At 39.7% G+C, this 18,667-nt stretch overlaps 1 protein-coding gene across 10 annotated transcripts in view; it reads left to right on the forward strand.

Annotated features, from left to right (window-relative positions):
- SNAP91 (synaptosome associated protein 91) overlaps positions 1-18,667 on the forward strand; it is a 65,057-nt gene that overhangs the window by 36,773 nt on the left and 9,617 nt on the right. For 3 of the 10 annotated variants that reach the window (XM_040058030.2, XM_058419672.1, XM_058419673.1), the window contains exons 14-23: positions 3,245-3,259; positions 3,402-3,572; positions 9,710-9,817; positions 10,342-10,596; positions 10,804-10,881; positions 10,986-11,057; positions 11,534-11,617; positions 12,455-12,538; positions 16,763-16,900; positions 18,174-18,323. In XM_040058030.2, the coding sequence (XP_039913964.1) occupies positions 3,245-3,259; positions 3,402-3,572; positions 9,710-9,817; positions 10,342-10,596; positions 10,804-10,881; positions 10,986-11,057; positions 11,534-11,617; positions 12,455-12,538; positions 16,763-16,900; positions 18,174-18,323 (1,155 nt within the window). The remainder of the gene's footprint in view (positions 1-3,244; positions 3,260-3,401; positions 3,573-9,709; positions 9,818-10,341; positions 10,597-10,803; positions 10,882-10,985; positions 11,058-11,533; positions 11,618-12,454; positions 12,539-16,762; positions 16,901-18,173; positions 18,324-18,667) is intronic. The other 7 variants (XM_058419674.1, XM_058419675.1, XM_058419676.1 and 4 more) reach the window with 7 other exon arrangements.

The following is an 18,667-nucleotide window of genomic DNA, read 5'->3' on the forward strand; positions in this document are numbered from 1 at the left end:
CTGCTTTCAAACAGGAATAACTAACCAGCTCTCTGAAATCTGACCCTGTTGTTCCAGGCAGCAGTAGCAGCTGGTGCTCTGGAGGACCACAGTAAATGTAGGCGGTGCTCGCTCTTGTCCTGTTAAAACAAGGAATTAGGCCAGTAAATGTGATTTAATTTACACAGTTGTAAACCCATTGTGGTGTAATCTTAAGAGATCCTGTGTGGCGGCTTGATGGACTCACCAGCCCTCTCCTGGCAGGAATGCAACACTGAGTCGTGCTGACTGCTGTCAGTGCTCATACTGGGTACTGGTGGCTTCTGCACTCCCTACTTCTGTTCTTAGTTGTAGTTGATTAAAGATGACATTGTATTTCAGGCCCATCATTACCAGAGGATAGCTAGGGGTGTGAGGTAGACCTTGTATTGCATATTCCAGTTTAATCCGTTGAATTATTTTTTTTCCCCACAAGTGTCAATTTTATTAACAGAAGGATAATCTTACCCAGACAGCAAGATGAGTCATCTATTCTAGGGTGCTTGTGACTAATTATTCTGCAGTATTTTGATTGCATCGTATTTGTCTTACTTTGTCATTGCCAAGCCCTGAATATAAACTTTTGAGATGTTTGAAAGAGCATAAAGAGCTAACGTTTTTTAGCAGTTGCTCATTCCTGCAATAATAGAAATACAAATAAATAGCCAGTTATATTGTAAAGTATTGATTTTCATAGAAATTGAAAGCTGAGGTTTTTTTTTTTTCCCTGGACAAAATACCCATAGTTTGGAACTTAAGTGTTTTTATTCTTCTGAATTACTAAAAACTTTAAAATTGACTAGTGATGTACTTAGTCTTACTCTGTGACAGGAAAGGACAGCTAACTATTTTCTGATGGCCAGAATTGTCACTACCCTTGTCATATGTACTTCAGTCTTATCTTTCAGAATAGCATTTTGGTAACTTAGTGAGCTTCAGCTTTGTCTGCTTCACTGCTGGCATCAGTCCAGATATGATGTCCTGTTACTGCACTGGAATTTTTATTATTATTATTTATTTATTTATCTATCTATCTATTTATTTAATTATTTAAATTTCTCTAATTTCTCTGAAAGAATAAAAATATTTCACCTGGAGCGTAGGGCAGTACTGAGGAAGATGCCTGGATGCGAGCTAGCAAACCTTCCATTCCTGGAGATTTTTCAAGACATGCCTAGTCTGAGCCATGACTGACCTGATCTGGTGTTGGGAGCTCTGTTGTTTTGAGCAAAAGGTTGGATGAAATGACCTTCCTTCCACCCAGGACTTTTGGGAGGCTTTGTAACCATACCTCCCTGCTACTTTATCTGCTTATTCTTCTGGGCTACAGCAAGTTAATGAGTGGGAGCTCATGAGAAAATAGTACTAGAGGGAGGAAGCTGGAAGACGTACTGCAGTTCAGAATAGCCAGGAAAATGTGAATATGAAATATTCATGTTGCAGCATCAGTAGCTATCAACAATAAACAATCCTGCTTTTCTCAGTCTTGCTGGCAGTGTGGATTCTGTGTATTTTGGCATATGTTGTATATTCATTATAGTGGATTATATTTGGGGTTATGTACAGTACACTGTATATTTTATTGTATACCTGCTGTTTTTCTGAATACACAATATGTCATCTAGCAAATGAATTATAATTTGTGAAAATCTACACTTTTGTGCTATCAGGAGACCATCAAGACAGGGTAATATGGTGTCTGCAGCATATTGCAAGAGTAGATGGCCATTTAGCAGGTAGACTATAATATTACAAAAAATACAGTAGGTCAAAGTCTGTGTCTTTGTGAGGTTTTACTCTTGGATATAAAAGCAAACTGACTTGAATTTCTGCTCTGAACCACCTTACAGTGTGCCTTAGAACACGGATTTGCTAACAGTATTGTTACTTCAGTATTACTGTACAAAAAGGCACTCTTTTTAATCATTCCCATATAAAGACTAAGTATAGATTGCTGTGCTGGATAATTATAATTTCACTGTATTGAGTTCTATAACATAACTGAAAAACATAAAGGCATCTAAGCTAATAGAACTTAAAAGTTTCCCAGCAGTTATTTATTCCAAGTCTAGCTGCGAGACGTTCACCAGGTGTGCAGTAATGGGATACCAGAGTGCTGCATTTTTAATGTATACGGTTCTGCTCTTTCAGAATGGTATTTTGACGTTGTTCAGCTTGTGCCATCAGTCTCAAGTAGAGCTTGCCCAAGGAACCAATTATGAAAATTGTATAAAACCTAAGTGTAGGGTTTTTCTGCCTTTTTTACAAGTGTTGTAAAATAAAGACAAATTTGTGAAGACAGGGCTGAGCCTGCTCAAATCATTTTGCTTCCAAATGCTGACCCACAGTAAAGCATCGGGACTCTGCTTGCTGTTCTGTGTGGATCAGATGAACCCATCACCCTGTTTTTACACATAAAAAGAATCTAGGAGCAGCACTGACCTACTGGTTAGTAAATAGGTAGTTGCTGAGCTCAGACTATCCTAACTAGGGAATAAAAAAATAATAGGAGAAACTCATTAGTTTTTACATGCTTTTATATCTCATAGTTGATTTTTTATGGAGACAAAACTGTGTTTGAGCTCAATCTGACTGATCTTAGAGGACATGAAATTGTAGGAAAGTCTGTCATTAAAGATGCTTCATTGGCTTCCAGAAACAGTTGACTAAGGAGCCAAACTTGGAGCAGAGCCAGTCTGCTTATGCTTATGTTCTCAACATTCATACTCCTCATAACAAGTGTTAACAGAGTTAGTTGTTCCGGCAGAGCATGTTTGCTCTATCATAAATGCAGAAAAATCTTCTGAAGAGGAGCTGCTCTATTTATTTATTTTGCTCTTAACAGTTGTCCCAAGTCCAAGAACCACCACCTGTTTGTCTCTCAGAATATATTTGGGGACTAGGGATGGTGTATATCATATCCTGGAGTAACTTAATACTATTTGCAAGCTGCTCACTGCTAAAGTACCCTTGCTTTGGTGCCTGTTCTGTGAAGGGTTCTAGGGATGTGCTGGTTCTGTTTTGAAGAGTTATTAAACAGAATGAGCGTTGTCATGTCAGAATAACTTCTTGAATGTTAGGAAAGCAAGTATAGAAATTATGTTTCTAAACATAACCTAGAAATGTGATTTAGAACGAACATTTGGCTAATGAACATCTTCAATCTGGCAGTTCTACTAATTACTCTGTTTTTCATTCTGCTGTCATTTTAATGGACAATCACTAGACCTCTTGGGAGAGGGTGAGTAGTGTTTTTGATTTCTAAGACCTCTGTATGTTAAGACTCCTTACTAAAAGCTCCAGCTTTCTGGAGCTGAGCGACTGTGGTCTTTGCCTTTCCCCTTACCTTTCCTGTTTGATCTTCATTACATGGTTGCATGTAGATAATCTGGCTGCACTTTCCGGTGTTACCTCTGAGCCACAGATTTCAGATCCGTTTGCCCCGGAGCCTACTGCAACTACTGCTCCAACTACTGATACTACCACTACTACGGCTGCTGCCGCTACAGCTCCCACTGTCACGGCTGCCACTGCTGAAGTGGATCTCTTTGGAGGTTAGTTTGCTTGCTGTAGTGCTCCACACCAGTTCATGATGCAGTCAAAGCAACATTGAGCTCAGCTGCGTAACAAGGCCTCTGGTTTAACCAGCTGTGCCAGAGGTGCCTGTGTGTTGGATGCTAGATGTAACAGGAAATATAAACTGCCCAACTACCTCTGTTTGCTGTTTTCTTAGCTAATAGACTCCTCTGCATATATATGGAAAAATATATGGAAAACTGTAAACCTTAAGACTGAGTTACCTTACGATTGTGCAGCTAAGAACAGTAGTTCTCAGGTCCATGTGGGGGTAAGCAGGAATTGTTTCCATATTATTCAATAACTATGCACTCTACTACAGTTTCTGAGAAAAGCAGCTGTGCTTTTGTAGTTGAAGAGGATGGATGTGACAGTGTCCTCCCTTCGTTACGTGTCACGCTCGTGTTGCACTGTGTTTCTTTTGGGTGCTTCCTGCGAATAGACTATCGAGCCAGCTGAAATTACTGTATTTCAGCGGTCTTGAATCTGGATTTTGTTTCACAAGTATTTGCAGTGAATTGAAGGGGTGATGAACTTGTACTAAATGCCAACTATGCAAAAAATAATACGTAAAGGAAAAATATTCTTAGAGTTAAGTGGTGCTCATTCAGTTTCTAATGTTATCTGCTATCCACCCAAGTAAGAATACATTTTCTTCTGTATGTTATCAGTTTTCTTGGTACTCTTGTGGAGCAGGAGGCTTCCCAACAGCATGCCAGGAATTACTTTTCTTTTGAACAATATACCAGCTGAGTAATGGAGAAATCTTCTCATTTACAAACTGTGTTTAAGATCACCTTGACCACTGTGTTTTTCTAGTTTTCCCTCATGCATACTCCCAGCATGACAGGGGATGTCAGGAATAAGTAATAACTTATTTGAGTGTCTTCCCTGTGGGGTGTGTTATCTATCACTTCTACTGACAGGAGTGCCAGAGGTCTCATACATAACCAGTTTGACTACAAGGGTGTTTCCTTAAGACTGGAATTTCCTAGTTAGAAGGGTTTTTTAGCACTGGCTTCAACAGACAGCACCAAAATATCTCCCAGTAAAATGCTGAAAAGCTGTAAAAAAGGAGTATAACTGCTACTTGCTGCTTATCCCTCCTTTTACAAAAATTGATAATAATCCAAGTTCCACAAAATCAGCCAGTTGAGAAGCATCTTCAAAATTGTCATGGGCAAGGTTCTGGATGCCACCAGGAGCGAGAGAGAGTCTGATGTTGGTTGCTCTCAGGAGCCTGTTGCAGAACTCAGGGCCTGTAGTCATGAACAACCCTGCAGATGCATAGGGTGTAAAACTTACAGAATGTAAGCACTGAGGTTGAGCCAGTCTTGGATACTACACCTTCAAATTGCATTATTAATTTATTAACTTAGTAATTTTGTAATTAATTTAGTAATTAATTAATTTAGTAATAGGTATATGACTTTTTGAAAAAAGAAAGAATAGTTAAATGGATAGAATTCACTGTAAACTTGAAACAGGATTAGAAAAACAACTACCTGTTCTTGTTCTTCCAGTACTACAGCAACAAGATGCAATTTTGCATTTTTTTTTTCCTGCCTTTTCCACTACTCTGTGCCTGGAAGAACAGCTACTGCCAAATCATGTGCCTGCTTCCAGGCTTGTCAGGCAAAGACCTGGATGTGTTTAGTTTCTAGAGATTTAACTGATCATTAGATAACTTAGTGACTCATGTTAAGACGTGGAGCTTCACCCTTCAGTGTGGAAAGAATTTCACTTTTGCAGTGAAATGCAGACTTCTGTGACTTGATCTCTTCCTTTGAAGAGAATGTATTTTGTCACTCAAATGCAATAAATCTCCAGTGGATTATACATTAGATGCATACAGATTTTTTTTTTCTTGGAACACTTTGGAATGAAGCATGGTTCTATTATTTAAGATAGCAGAAAACCTCTAGTTATCAATAAGAAAAATCTCTAAACGCATTCAGCAGCAAAGATACTTTTGCAGTGCCTTCAAGACACCCAGTGAGCAGACCTTTTTAAGATCCACGAGTCTATACTGAACTTCCATCTCTCTGCTCATGGTTTGAGGTTTTTTGTTTCTTTGGGGTTTTCTTTTCCTGAAGGCTGTGCTGTAAGTGCATTCTAGCATCATCTACTATCATTCCTTACTACCTTAAGACTGTGTCCAGTGCAAGAGGATGTTTTTGGGCAGACACTGCCACACTCTAGCTCTTGTGATGCTAGACATGCTTACGCTTAATCCTATTAAGTAGTTATTTCACCGTTAAGGTCTTCTGGAGATACAGTTTTCAAGGTAACCTTAACTTCTTGCAGCTTGCCAGTGCTTCGTTGCTTCACATGATTTTTTGTGGTCAGGTATGGTAGGAGAAGGTACACGAGCAGTGATCTCAGGAGAAAGAATGTAAAGAGTCTTCAGGGAGTATCTGTGTAGGGAAAGAAGCTGAAAGCTGCAGAGAAAAGGTGACCAAGCTGAAGGAAGTAGTAGAGGAGGTTTCGGAATAACTGATGACTGCACTGTATGGCTGATACTTCAGCTGATAGGAGTCTGCATGCTGCTTAAGACTGGGCTTTGTCTTTGAGAGATAAGGTCTGCATTATGTGTTCATTTCTAATATGGTACTGGAAAGCAGATGAGAAATGCAGGATTGACCCAGCACAGCTTTTTAAAGAATTCCAGCCGATTAATAGGCAAGCTTTCTGTGCCAACTTGAGGAACTCCTAATCATGTTTCAAAGACAAACAAGAGGAGGCTGTTTTCAAAGTGCAGCTGGAATCATTCCTGTGAAAGAGAAATGCAAAGGTAGAAGAAAGGCAAAATACCTTGATATGCCACTCAGTAATACTTTGGGCACAGTATTTTTTGGATGTGTAATGTGCTCTTGAGATACATTTTTTTGTGGGATTAATCTGTAATCAGTGCAAGTATGGCAGACACTGTGCAGATGTTAGTTATTAGGCATTAATATGACTTGAATTGTAAGTGGGCAGAGCTATGGTCTTCCTGTGGAGAAACTGCAGGCAAAGTGATGAAGACTTTTGGCAGTTAAGGGCTAGTGAATGTCTCTTATGCTGGTATAGCAAGCTAGGACTTGGTTAATATATACCAAACAAACCACAAACCCTTTTATATAATTATTATTATCTCCTAGCTCTGAGCATAGTGAAATACTTTTTTATAACTCGGGTCAGGTTTTCTATGTCAAAAAGTAATGAAGGGTAAAGTTGTTTTTCTATAAAGTAATGAAGAGGGGGAAAAAACTCTGGAAACAGTTTCTTGTGTATGTTTCAGTTCTATGATCTTTCCTCTACTTGTGACTTCCATGGGATTGTTTCGCTTGTTTCATAATACAGTAATGATTGTAAGTGACTTGTATCATCTGTGTGAGTAAATTTGTCATGTATTGATGCCATGGCATCAAATAAAGCCCAAATTTATGAGATGAAAGAGATCACTCTGCAGGAACAGTTATTTTGCTGCAGACAAGGTGTATTGAAGCACTTCTTCATTGTTTAACCACTTTGAAAACCCCTTGTTTGCATATTATTGCAGTAGAAACTATGTTTATGAATTCAAGTGTAATACGTACCTGTCACTCCTGGTAGATGTTCCTTGCAAAGGTTTCAGCAACATCTCTAAGTTTTCAGCATGTCAAGAAAATCAAGTGGACAGACCCTTTTAAGACCCATGAGTCTATACTGAACTTCCATCTCTCTGCTCATGGAATGAGTTACTTGATTCTAGAAGTTGAAAGCTAAATTCAGTTCTTAAAAAGGATTTGCAAGAATATTAATACAGTAACTGCTTTAAAGGGATAAACTACCTTACACTGCTGAATGGTTAAACGTGTTAGTACACCAATATGGAGGAACAAAAAAGAAAATAAGCTGTCTTCTTTTTTTAAATATGCAGATTTAATTGTATCCATTTTTGCATGTTATGCTAGATGTTAGCAGAGGGCAACTGTGCAGGAGCAGCAGAGCCTTTAAAAAAAATAATAATAAGCACTAACTTAAGAAAAACCCAATGGCAAGCCCTTGTTTTGAGCTGTGAGTTGTAGGGTCACCTGTTCAATTTGGTTTATCTCTGTTTGTATAGGTTTCTTGAACTAATCAGTAATTAATATTAGGAGTTCTTACTATGATATTTTTCATTTAGATTGCAGTATGAACTTAGGTGTTTATCCCACCTGCCATTTAACCCAAGTCTGATGCTAAAAAAATTACAGTTCTTGGCAAGAACCTTACTCAGAAGTGTCAGTAAAAAATAAAGCTGGTGCCAAACAGTTTCCTTGCATCTGTGGGCTGGGATGAACTTGTGCCCACCTGAATATCTATGACTGTTACATTTGCAACTTCCAACTTCAGTAGCCTACATCTGGACAGGAGTAAGTGTCACTCTGAGACTGAAGCGATCCCAACACAGAGCTAGTGACTAGCTCTATACATCCTGAATTTCTGCCTTAAATGTTATCTGGAGTCTAGCCTTTCATTCTGGGAAATAATTATAAGTAGGGTTGACCAATGTCTGTGCTGTTGACCTACAAGATTGTGTGGGCACAAATAAGTTTTTTTGAAAGAGCCCAGGGTGCCCCTTCATCCGAAAGCTGGCCCTGTAGTGCAAAACTGAACTCACGTGATGTTATGCAAAACATCTTCTCAAGCAGGATGATGCAAAACTCTTCAGTTCAGTTCTGTGCTGAATTCCTTCCACATAGTGCACGCCATGTCTGGTGCACATACAGCACTGGGATGTTTGACTCATTCTGATGTTTTTACTTGGACAACTGCCATCCAGTTTTGTTGTTGAACAACCCTGTTACTTGAAAAATAGAATTACATTTGAAATGGCTTATTAGCAGGCCTTTTTTGCTACTAACTCATTTTAATTCTATTGTACAAGACTAGTGGGCTTTCTTCTGTTGAAGTTTCGATGCATGTTCTTTTGAGCTTTTTAGATTACCTGGCACGAATTTGTTTTTAAAATGGTTGTTTTCATTTTAAAATTGGCATTCAAGTTAAAGCATGTTAAGCTTTTTCATGTGCTAATTTGACAGTGCAATTGCAGTATTCCCCAACAGATTTTTTTTAACTTGTTAATTTTTGTAGCAGTAGAAAAATGTCCTTTACTAGCATCTTGAAGTATTTAGTCCTCATTGTGCAGTCTTTTTTTTTGTGAAGAAAATGCTTGCCTATGAGGATAGTCCAAATGCCAGTGTCCATTAGGACTACTTCATAGAATTAAGAGCACAAATGCTGGTTTAATCCTAGAAACAATGCTGTTCATAGCTTGAAATTTTAGCATGCCACTTAGGAACTGGCAAACAAAAAGATAAAAACAATCAAAGAGCAAGTGGCCAAAAAAAAAAAAAAAAGAAAAACCTCATGAGCAAGTCATTCCAAAACCCCAAACTAGTTACTTCCCCTAACTTGGTTGGTTGGGCCTAGAAGTGATCCTAAAAGGACAGACAGGTTATGGCTCGCTAACCGTTGGTTAAGTTGAACAATCTTGATCTGTTTGAAGCAAGATGAGTAAATATAACCTATGCATCAGGTTATGGCTTTAGAAAGATCCAGTTGGAATACTGTTAACAAACAAGTAAGTTCAGTTTTTCAGATGTTGCATGACTGACTTGGCCTGAAGAGTAGAAATGGTAGATGCAGATATCTACCAGAGTAATTGAATTGTTACTCATAACAGTGCAAAGCACTATGCAAGCAGACTCACAGTTGCAGATTAATCACATGTAATACAGGCTTTGAGCATGCAAGTTGTTAATATCTGCTCTTAAGTTAATTTTGTTAATTAGTTAATTTTGGGTAGTACATGAGCATGCTGCTCTGAACCCTTATACAATGAGAATAATGCCTTCTTTTACACTTGCTGTGCTTATTGTGGGCAACCCAAGGAGCTCCATCTGCAAACCCTGTCCTAGAACCTGCCTGTGTGGGGCTGGGGGAGAGACAAAGTATTTTGCACTGCATGAGTTGTCTTGCTGTTGGAGTAATTACATTCATGTTGTATAAGGGGATCTACCTATGCAATTTAACTTGGTTATTTTACTATATTTTTCTTCTCTTTATTTTTTTTTTTTTTAATTTCTGTTCTTAAACTGCACCCAAGATGCCTTTGCAGCTTCTCCTGGGGAAGCCCCTGCAGCAGCTGAAGGGGCAACAGCACCAGCTACCCCAACCCCTGTAGCAGCAGCTCTTGATGCATGTTCAGGAAATGGTGGGTTTTATGTCATTAGATAGTCTCTTTTTTTTGCTGGGTTCTTTTTTGTTTGTTTGTTTGTTTAAACTACATGGCAGTATGTTTTAATGAAAATTTTATAGTGTTTGCAATTGGTAAAAACAAACCTTAAACTGAAGAGCATGCTTAACAAAACTGCCTGTTTTTGAGTCCCAGTGACTTTGTGTTTATTTGGTAGTGCTAATGAACAGTTCTGTCAGCACTGAGTCGTAAGCAGTAGCCTGGATAGTCCATTATCATATTTTAGTTTTTTGGCCTTGTCAAAGAGCCTTTGAAAGTTCTCCCCTCTAGTAACTAGACTGCTCAGCCTTTCAGACAGCCTTTATTTTAGAAAAACTTAAGTGACATGTCTGGATAAGTAAGCTAGATGTTAGAGCGACCTCCTCCGTGTGTGTGCGCGTATTTGCAGTATGTGCATTGCCTACAGTTGCTTTGTTCTTGACTTCCTCCCTCATTGATCCTAAGTATGCATACACATATATTTCCCCTCTCCTTTTTACAAGACCCCTTTGCCCCATCCGAAGGTAGTGCAGAGGCTGCTCCTGAGCTGGACCTCTTTGCTATGAAGCCAACAGAGACTGCTGTTCCTGTAGTTACCCCTACAACTAGTGCAGCCACTCCAGTTCCTGCAACAACTCCTTCTCCAGCTGCTGCTGTTGCTGCTACTGCTACTACAGCTACTGCCACTACCACCACTACTGCCACCACTTCTGCTACCGCCACCACCTCCGCTCCTCCTGCTCTAGATATATTTGGTGGTAATTTTGTTTTTAACTCTTTGATTCTGGTGGATTGATCTGTCAGGAGTACCAAATGAACAATTCGTTGTTGCATGCGTGTTGTGTGCTAGGCTTTCAAACCAGAGAGCCTATTAATTTCAAATATGATGTGCAAAATTGGAAACTTCTGTTTTCAGTCCTACCTTTCAAAAATGAGTTAAAGATGTGTTGTGTTCTTGGCCTTAGATTTATTTGAGTCTGCTCCTGATGCACCTGCAGCGCCTAAAACAGATGCTACTCCTAGCATAGATCTCTTTGGTACAGGTAAAGAGAGAATTCTTCCGATACTCTGCTGCTTTGAGGCTGTGCAATGGTGTAAACTGATTTCAGTGATACTTACTTCTCCTTTTTTCTTTCATTTCTGGAAGATACATTTTCATCTCCACAACCTGCAGCTTCTCCTGTGCCTGAGAGTTCTCTCACTGGTGATCTTTTATCTGGTGAGTGCTTGTTTTCACAGGCTATTCCACAGACTTCCTGGGTTTGGATTTTTTTCCAAAATTAAAAAAAAAAAAAAAAAAAAAAAAAAAAGAACTTACTGCCAATTTATGTCTTTGAAATATCAAGAAATATTAAGTTTTGGGTTTGCTGCTTTGGTCACAAGATGTGCACTTGCTGAAGATGCAAATCATGAAGTGGCTGACAGTGAAGTTTAGGAAGTAAGTGATGTTGTTGAGAGAGGAAATCCTCCTCTAAGCATAAGAAAATGCTTAATAAACAATATTTTCTTTAAAGTACTGTGGTTTTCAGTTGCTCTGTGAGAAATGTAACACTTTCTGTTTGCAGTTCTGGAGACTATTACCCGAATTTACCAAACCTGTAGTTCTAACTGTTGCAGCCCATGTGGCTTTTAAATATTTAGCTATCATTGTTGCCTTGCTGATACTAAATATTATTTATCCTGTGCTTACTGCAGTGGATGCATTTGCAGCCCCTTCTCCTCTACCCACTGCCTCTCCAGCAAAGGTGGATTCTTCAGGTGTGATTGACCTATTTGGTGGTGGGTATTTTTGTTTCCTCACCACTTCAGAGTTGAATCACTTCATTTCAATTACCTTTGCGCTTTGCTGAAGCTGTGGGTTTCCCTGTCTCACAACTTTTCTGTGTGGCCTTAGGGCTGAGTCTGGCATGTCTGGTTCTTAAAACTGCACCATAACGAACTGCAAATAAACTGTCAGTGTGGGCGTTCTGTTGTCATGACATTTGCCATTCTGTCCCCAGTCAGTGCATGTGTGGCTCTTCCTCAGATGTCCAGTGAAATTCTGCTCTGTCCTTTTTCTTCTTTGCTAATCTCCATGGTCATGCTGTTTTCTCTCAGTTCCGTTTCTCAAAGCAGCTGAAGTTTTGAGGGTGACTTGTCTCAAACTGGATATATCTAAATCACAGGATTTGACAAGGTGGAAATTAGGATGGGCACAACCACCTCTAAGCATGTTGAAGAACAGAAATGGAAGCAGCGAATTTCAGACATTTGTGAGATACTCCTCTAAAAAGATTTCATGTGAGCCACTGGCTTCTGGCTGGAATTGCTCCAGCTAATTTCAGCTGATGCATTCATCTCCAAAACCCTGTTGTCTTGAATGCTGTGGTTTGTATCTGAGAGGAGGCCCAAATAAAAGAGATTTTTTCAAGTAGTGGTTTGTTGTACATCCTTTTTCCACCTGAACTTTGCATCCATGGTACTGCTCTGCAATAAGGATGGCCAAGCAGTTTAATTTTCTTCTTCTGATATATGAAGTGGTTATTTTGTCATCTTTTTTTTACAACAAGTGATGAATTGATGTATTTAATATTGAACTCCTCACTTTTTCTTGATGCTTTCTGGAATTCCCTTTAGATGCTTTTGGAAGTAGTGCTGCTGAACCCCAGCCCACAACCCAGGCTGCTTCTAGTTCCTCAGCTTCTGCAGACCTACTTGCTGGTAATAGAGATCTTCTAAAAACTTGTTACTTTAGAGCAATACTAAGAAATGGTGTTTGAAATCTTTTATGTTCCTTGGGTATAGACAGTGAAATAAAATACTTACAATATTTCTTAGTACTTTAGATGTTTTACTTAAGACTAGAGTGACTTATAGTGGAGGCGGTATACTGAAGTACAAGCTAACTTTCTAGATTATTGTCTTGGTTTAGAAAGACAGGTGTCTGCCATGGAAAGCTGGAGCTTCCCTTGGAATGGAGAATGTAAATCCCCTCCCTCCAAATTATTATAATTTTGCAATTAGGGGCTTTCCGGCAAAGAGATGAGAATAGGAATAGCAGTTATTTACTAGGAATATTAAAAATACAAATGTAGTAGTACAAAAAAACAAGCAAACAAACAGATCCTAGAAACCCTGACAGAGTCAGGGATACGACCTGACATCCTGTTGGACAGGGAATTGGGGGCAGTCCAAATAAATCCTCCTGGAGTAACAGATGTGGTTCTGTTGGAGTAGAGATGATCCTGTAGAAGGGTCCGGTGGTGGCGAGCGGAGTCTGATCTGAGCAGAGTCTGAGAAATCCAGTGGAAAAACAGGCTGCCCTGGTGTTTCTGACTCTCACTTTTTGTCTAGGTAGGAATGCTTGGCTCCTCCCACTGGGTGGAACATCTCACAATGAGATGATGTAATTGTATCAGTCATGTGGTGAACCTTAATGGCCCACTAACAGAAGAGATCACCCTGGAGGGAGGATGGGTCTGGAAGAGATAAGAACACTGCCCCACCTGGTTTTAACAGCTGGCCCACATCCACCCCTGCCCCCCTGGAGTTACGAGGAATGGGCTATGCAAGAGATAAAGAAAGAAACACCTCCCCAGCTGGTTTCAAGAGATGGAAAATAGAATACACATTTTTGGTTACATATTGCAACCCAAGACAGTTATCTTCTTTCCATGTTCTTTGCTTTCCTACCTCCCACACAGCCATATTTGTCTGTACTGTTCACTGAATTTGAGTGTCTGCCCAAAGTTTCTTTGGCTGTGTGTAGCAGTACTAAAGTTAGAAATATTTCAGGCTATGCTTCTTGTTCCTTACTGCTAATTAAACTTCAAGTTCATTCAGTTTGCTTACTTTAATTGGGGCAGGTGGAACACTTACATGTTACCTTGAATGACTGACTGGGTAGCAGTCTTGCATTTAGCCAAGGAGAGTGGGATGATGAAAGCACACTTTTCTGAACACAAGGGCAGGCAAGTGATAGAGACCCTCTACTTAGACTGGATGAGATGAGGTCTCTGCTTGTGCTGAATGTGGCATCACTGTCACACCTGTCACACATTATCAAATGTTGGATAACTTATTATTTTAGTCTGCACCCTATGGATAAGTAGCTTTAGCTGAATTCTGTGCATACTGTTTTCCAAAATTCGTGCTATACCATGTATTGTAGCAGCTACAGTGATGGTGGTAAACAGCTGTGACTTGTTCCCATCCCAGTTTGAAGTCTGTAGAGAGCAAAATCCAAACACACGCACTTCTGGTTTGTAGAAGAGTTGTCTTAAATTCTCTCATGTTTCTGAAAGCGGAATTTGTGTCATGATTTAAATTAGTGCTACCCCAGCCAAAACCAGCACAGTTTGTAGAATTGTTGGGTAACTATCACTGCATCTTCAAGTACCTGCTTGGAGTGTGGACGTTGTCTAGTTGTGCCACAGGAAGGAAGAAATTGTCTAGATAATAGTAAGGTATACATCCTTTCTCAATCAGCAATAAATTGGGACATAATGTGAAATGCATGCTAAAGCTTTAGGACAGACTGCTTCAGATTTTAAGGCAGAGGACTGCCTTTTTTTTTCATATTGCTTTAATAGGTATTTGTATTAATTTATGGATGGCTTAAGGCCCTAGATCAGGTTTTTATCTATTTAATCTATTTTAACAAATAGATTCTGGAACATGACAGTCTTTTGCAGTTGCATGTGTTATCAGGAGACTGCGTGCAACAAGGTTGTTGGACAGAAGCTAATTCTGCTTATGCAAACATTACAATATAAAATATTTTCTGCTGTTATCCATAACTAAGCTCAAATGCAAGCAGGATTTGTGCTCCAGATGGCTTTAAACTTCAGCAATGTGCTCTCTGAATGTGATGAGATGCATTAAATCAAAACCTAGATTATAAAAGGGGTGTTCTAAGTCTAAATACTCAAGCAGACCTGAAGCAGTTGGGGTGACTAGATGATTTTTAAAAATGTATTTTATTTATACTTTGAATATACATTCCAAAGGGCTCCAAGTAGATTTGATTTATTTTTTCTGGCAGACAGAGGGATTCTATAAACATTGCAGCATATTGCTATGCATTTGTTCACTCTAGATAATGGCAGATGTATAGCCTGCAGTGTAATTCATTTTTAAATTTAAGAGTGTCTGGAGTTCATATGGTGGCTGAAGACTTGTTCTTCATGGTTTATGAGTGTTTGGTTGTACTGAGTGTTTATATGCATAATGTTATGAGTATATTTACTATTCATGATTGTCTTAAGTGTTCTCCTGTCAAATAAGTTCCTGCTCTTGGCTTGCTTAGGAAATTTGGAGGATAAATTTTCCTACTCCAAGCCTTTCAGCAGACAAAACTAGAACTATGCTGATAAATACAACACTCTAGCCATTTTCCCTTCTAGATCTTTCTATCCAGTTAAACTGTGTGGGTGTGTGTCCTGATACGTACTCAACGTGCTCTTATATGAAATCTTACTTGACTGTGTTAAAGCAGCCTCAGAATCAGGCAGTTGAGGGTGTCCAGACAACACACCTAACTCAGTTGCTGCTGTTTCTGCAGACTTTCTTAGGGTATTGTGCAATCTCTAGATAACTAGGAACTTGGTTTGTTAAAGAATTTTTATGGCTTCTGTGCCTGGTGTTCCTCTTAAATTGTGCAAGGCTAAAAGCTATGGAATTAAGATCAATCATTATACGTATTTTCACCAGAAGCTGGAGAGTCTCTCTTCTGTAGCTGGAAAAACAGACACTTAGTGGGGCTTTGCAAAAGGTTACAGAACTTTCTAAACATAATCTTAATAACGGATATTGGATCACACCTTTCTGCCAGGCTCCTTATTCTCACTCAGGAAGTGGAAAGACAGGCTCTTTAGATGGCTCCTGTGCCTTAGGAATTGCTGCAGTAAACTGCCTTTGTATTCCTTGGGTCTGGTCGACCTGCTTCTGGTCTGATTCTGTGGAGATTAGGACTTCTGTACCGATAGTTGAATGCATGGAGCTTTGCCTTGGGCAGGTGATGATCTAGCATCCGTCATGTTTTAGCAGGTATCTGCTCGAGAAAAGGCGAGTGGAGGAAGCCATTTTTAGTGGAGGAAGTATGTTTTAGGCAGCTGGAGAAGGCATCATTCATTGTCTCAAGCTTTGGCACTAGGGTGTATGCTGGAAGGGAAATAGGGAAGGCAGCTGGTCATGGGTAGTCTGGAATGTATTAGAGAATTTCTTGATGTGGATCAAGGCATACCAGATTGAGTTCAGCGGAAAGCCACAGACATGGCGACTTGTGCATATGACATAGGCAGAGAGGGTGAACCGGACTCGTTCAGCCTTGAGAAGGCCAAATGGAATCCTTATAGATGTCTAAACTCACGGGAGTATGCAGAGAAGACTAGCCAGGTTCTTCTTGGAGGTGCACAAAGATAGTAAAAAAGGCAATGTGTATGGGAAGCCCATTAAATACTGTAATGGTTTGATATAACAACAGACCACCCAGAGAGCCAGTAAAATCTCTTCTTGGAGATGCCAAGGCAAATGTCTGGGCAACCTGATTTAATAAGACTGATTTTTAACAGGGTGTGTGGCTGGCTGATGTCCAGAGATCCCTTCCAACCGACATTATTCCATGACAAACTCGTGCCAAGAACAGACCATGGCAGACTTCTGATCCCAGGGCGTTTTTCCATATTCAGGGTTAGCAACTGTGGGCTAGGATTTGGGTTATGAGGGCTTCTTGATTCCGTTATACTGAAGTAAGCCTAATAAATGTAGAGAAGCTCACATGAGCTGCTGAAATGTTCTTTATTTTAAAGTTCTTTAGTTTAAATGTTCTGTATTCTACTAAGAATTATCTTTATCATTCCACCCTTTATAGACTGAGGTTTTGGTAAACACAGTCTAACAAAGCTGACTCTAATGTCCTCACCTTTCTTACATGTTTTTTTAAAGGCTTTGGAGGTTCTTTTATTTCTCCCTCTCCATCACCATCCCCAGTCACTCCAGCTCAAACTGGATTACTACAGCCTAACTTTGATGCAGCTTTTGGGACAACAGCTCCAACGACTGGCAGTTCATTTGATGCGTCAGGTGAGCCACAGAGTTTCTTCCTGTGAATTTTCTGATGTGTTTTGTGTGGTAGATGAGTTAATGACACCATATTTAGGCTCTGAGTACAAGCAATATCAGTTTTTCTTTCTTACTGGAAGAACCTCAGGGTGGTGATGAGGCTGGTGTGTGCCCAAGAGCTCTCTGTACCCATTTTTTATTCTACCATGTCAGTAAAAAACAAACTAGCATATACGTCATCCTTGCATGTGCTTGACAGCATGAATTAGGAATTACACAAGGAAAAGACTACTCTGTAAATGAAGTATACAGGCAAGTCATCTTACCACTGCTGCTGATGGTGCTCTGGAGCCTGCATGGCACCTGAGGGTACACACAACAGAAACTGGTCTAGAGTTCTTTGCCTGACTATAAGCTTAAACTTTTATCACTGCTATCGTTTTGTTTGCATCTCTTCCATTCTATATTTTTCATGCTGGGTCCTTGCTACAAACTTAAAATTGGTGAGTTCTACAACGGTACAAGAGAAAAAGATGGAAATAGTACTGCTGCTTGGTTATTTGGTTGCTTGCCAGTGCACATGCTACCCCTCCCTGTTGACTTAACATTAGCATGTACCTCAAACACAGATCAGAAGATAGAACTCAGGCATGAGATGTACCAAGCAGTTTGACTTCAAGGGATCTAAAAAATTATTTTCTGAGTTAGATGACTGGACCAAGGAGAATAGCACTGTCTTTGTGGATGGTTCTGGTTCCTTCTGATCTCATAAGATCTTAGTAGGTTTTCCCGATTCCCTGCTGCTTGCAAGTGAATAGTAACATCTTGAGACTGCCAATCCTGTTGCTGTGAGATGTCAAGGTGTAAGACTGCCTTTCCACAGTAATTCTGACTGGTGTTTGCAGCAAGATGTTCATTTTAAAAACCTTTAAATGAATATCTCCTGACAAATGTGTGTGTATCTGACATCTCTGTAAGGGTGGTTGTAAGAAAAATAGTGTCATGTGAAAGTGGTGCTGTATCTATGTAGATTCAACGCTCCAATTAAATCCCTTTTAGGCATGTCTTCTCGTATTAGTTTTCATTGGTATAGCTTTTTGAGGATTACTGTACATTCAGTGTCTAGTAAAATGACATGCATGCCCTTGTCGGCATTACTTTTAATGTCAAATGGTGTTCCGGTAAGACTTGTGATGTGATTGTCTGTGCTGTATTCGTTGAGCAACAGCAGAGTAGCAGGCAGTGCATTTTTGATTACAGCTGCTGTACTAACTCACTTTCCTTTCACTTCCAGTGTTTGATGGCTTAGGTGATCTCCTTATGCCAACTATGGTTCCTTCTGGTCAACCTGTAGCACCTACAGCCACAGCAACAGTCCCTGCTGCAGCAGCAAGCAAAGGCCTTGGAAGTGATCTTGATTCGTCTCTTGCAAACTTAGTAGGCAGTAAGTGACAAATTTTGGGTTTAAGTGGTGTGGCATGCATGTTGTTTTTTCATGGAGCCATTGATACTGAAACAAACTATTTTAGCTTGCTTCAGTATCCTCCTGTTCCTCTGGGGAAGCTATCAGCAGGAATAAGGCTTGGTTCAGATAGTTGATTAAGTTAGTCTGGGTTTGTCCTTCTTGGAGCCCAGGATCTGAGTCAAATGATGGCATTTGTTTGGTAGATATTATTTGTAATGTGTGACCATCCCACGTACATTTCAGAGGCACATCAGACTCCCTGCCCCTCTGGAATAGATGGAAAAGTGAAAATTGTCCAAAGTGTCTGATGGCAGTTTAAGCAG

This window comes from Hirundo rustica, chromosome 3, assembly GCF_015227805.2.
Source record: "Hirundo rustica isolate bHirRus1 chromosome 3, bHirRus1.pri.v3, whole genome shotgun sequence".
NCBI classification, from domain to species: domain Eukaryota; kingdom Metazoa; phylum Chordata; class Aves; order Passeriformes; family Hirundinidae; genus Hirundo; species Hirundo rustica.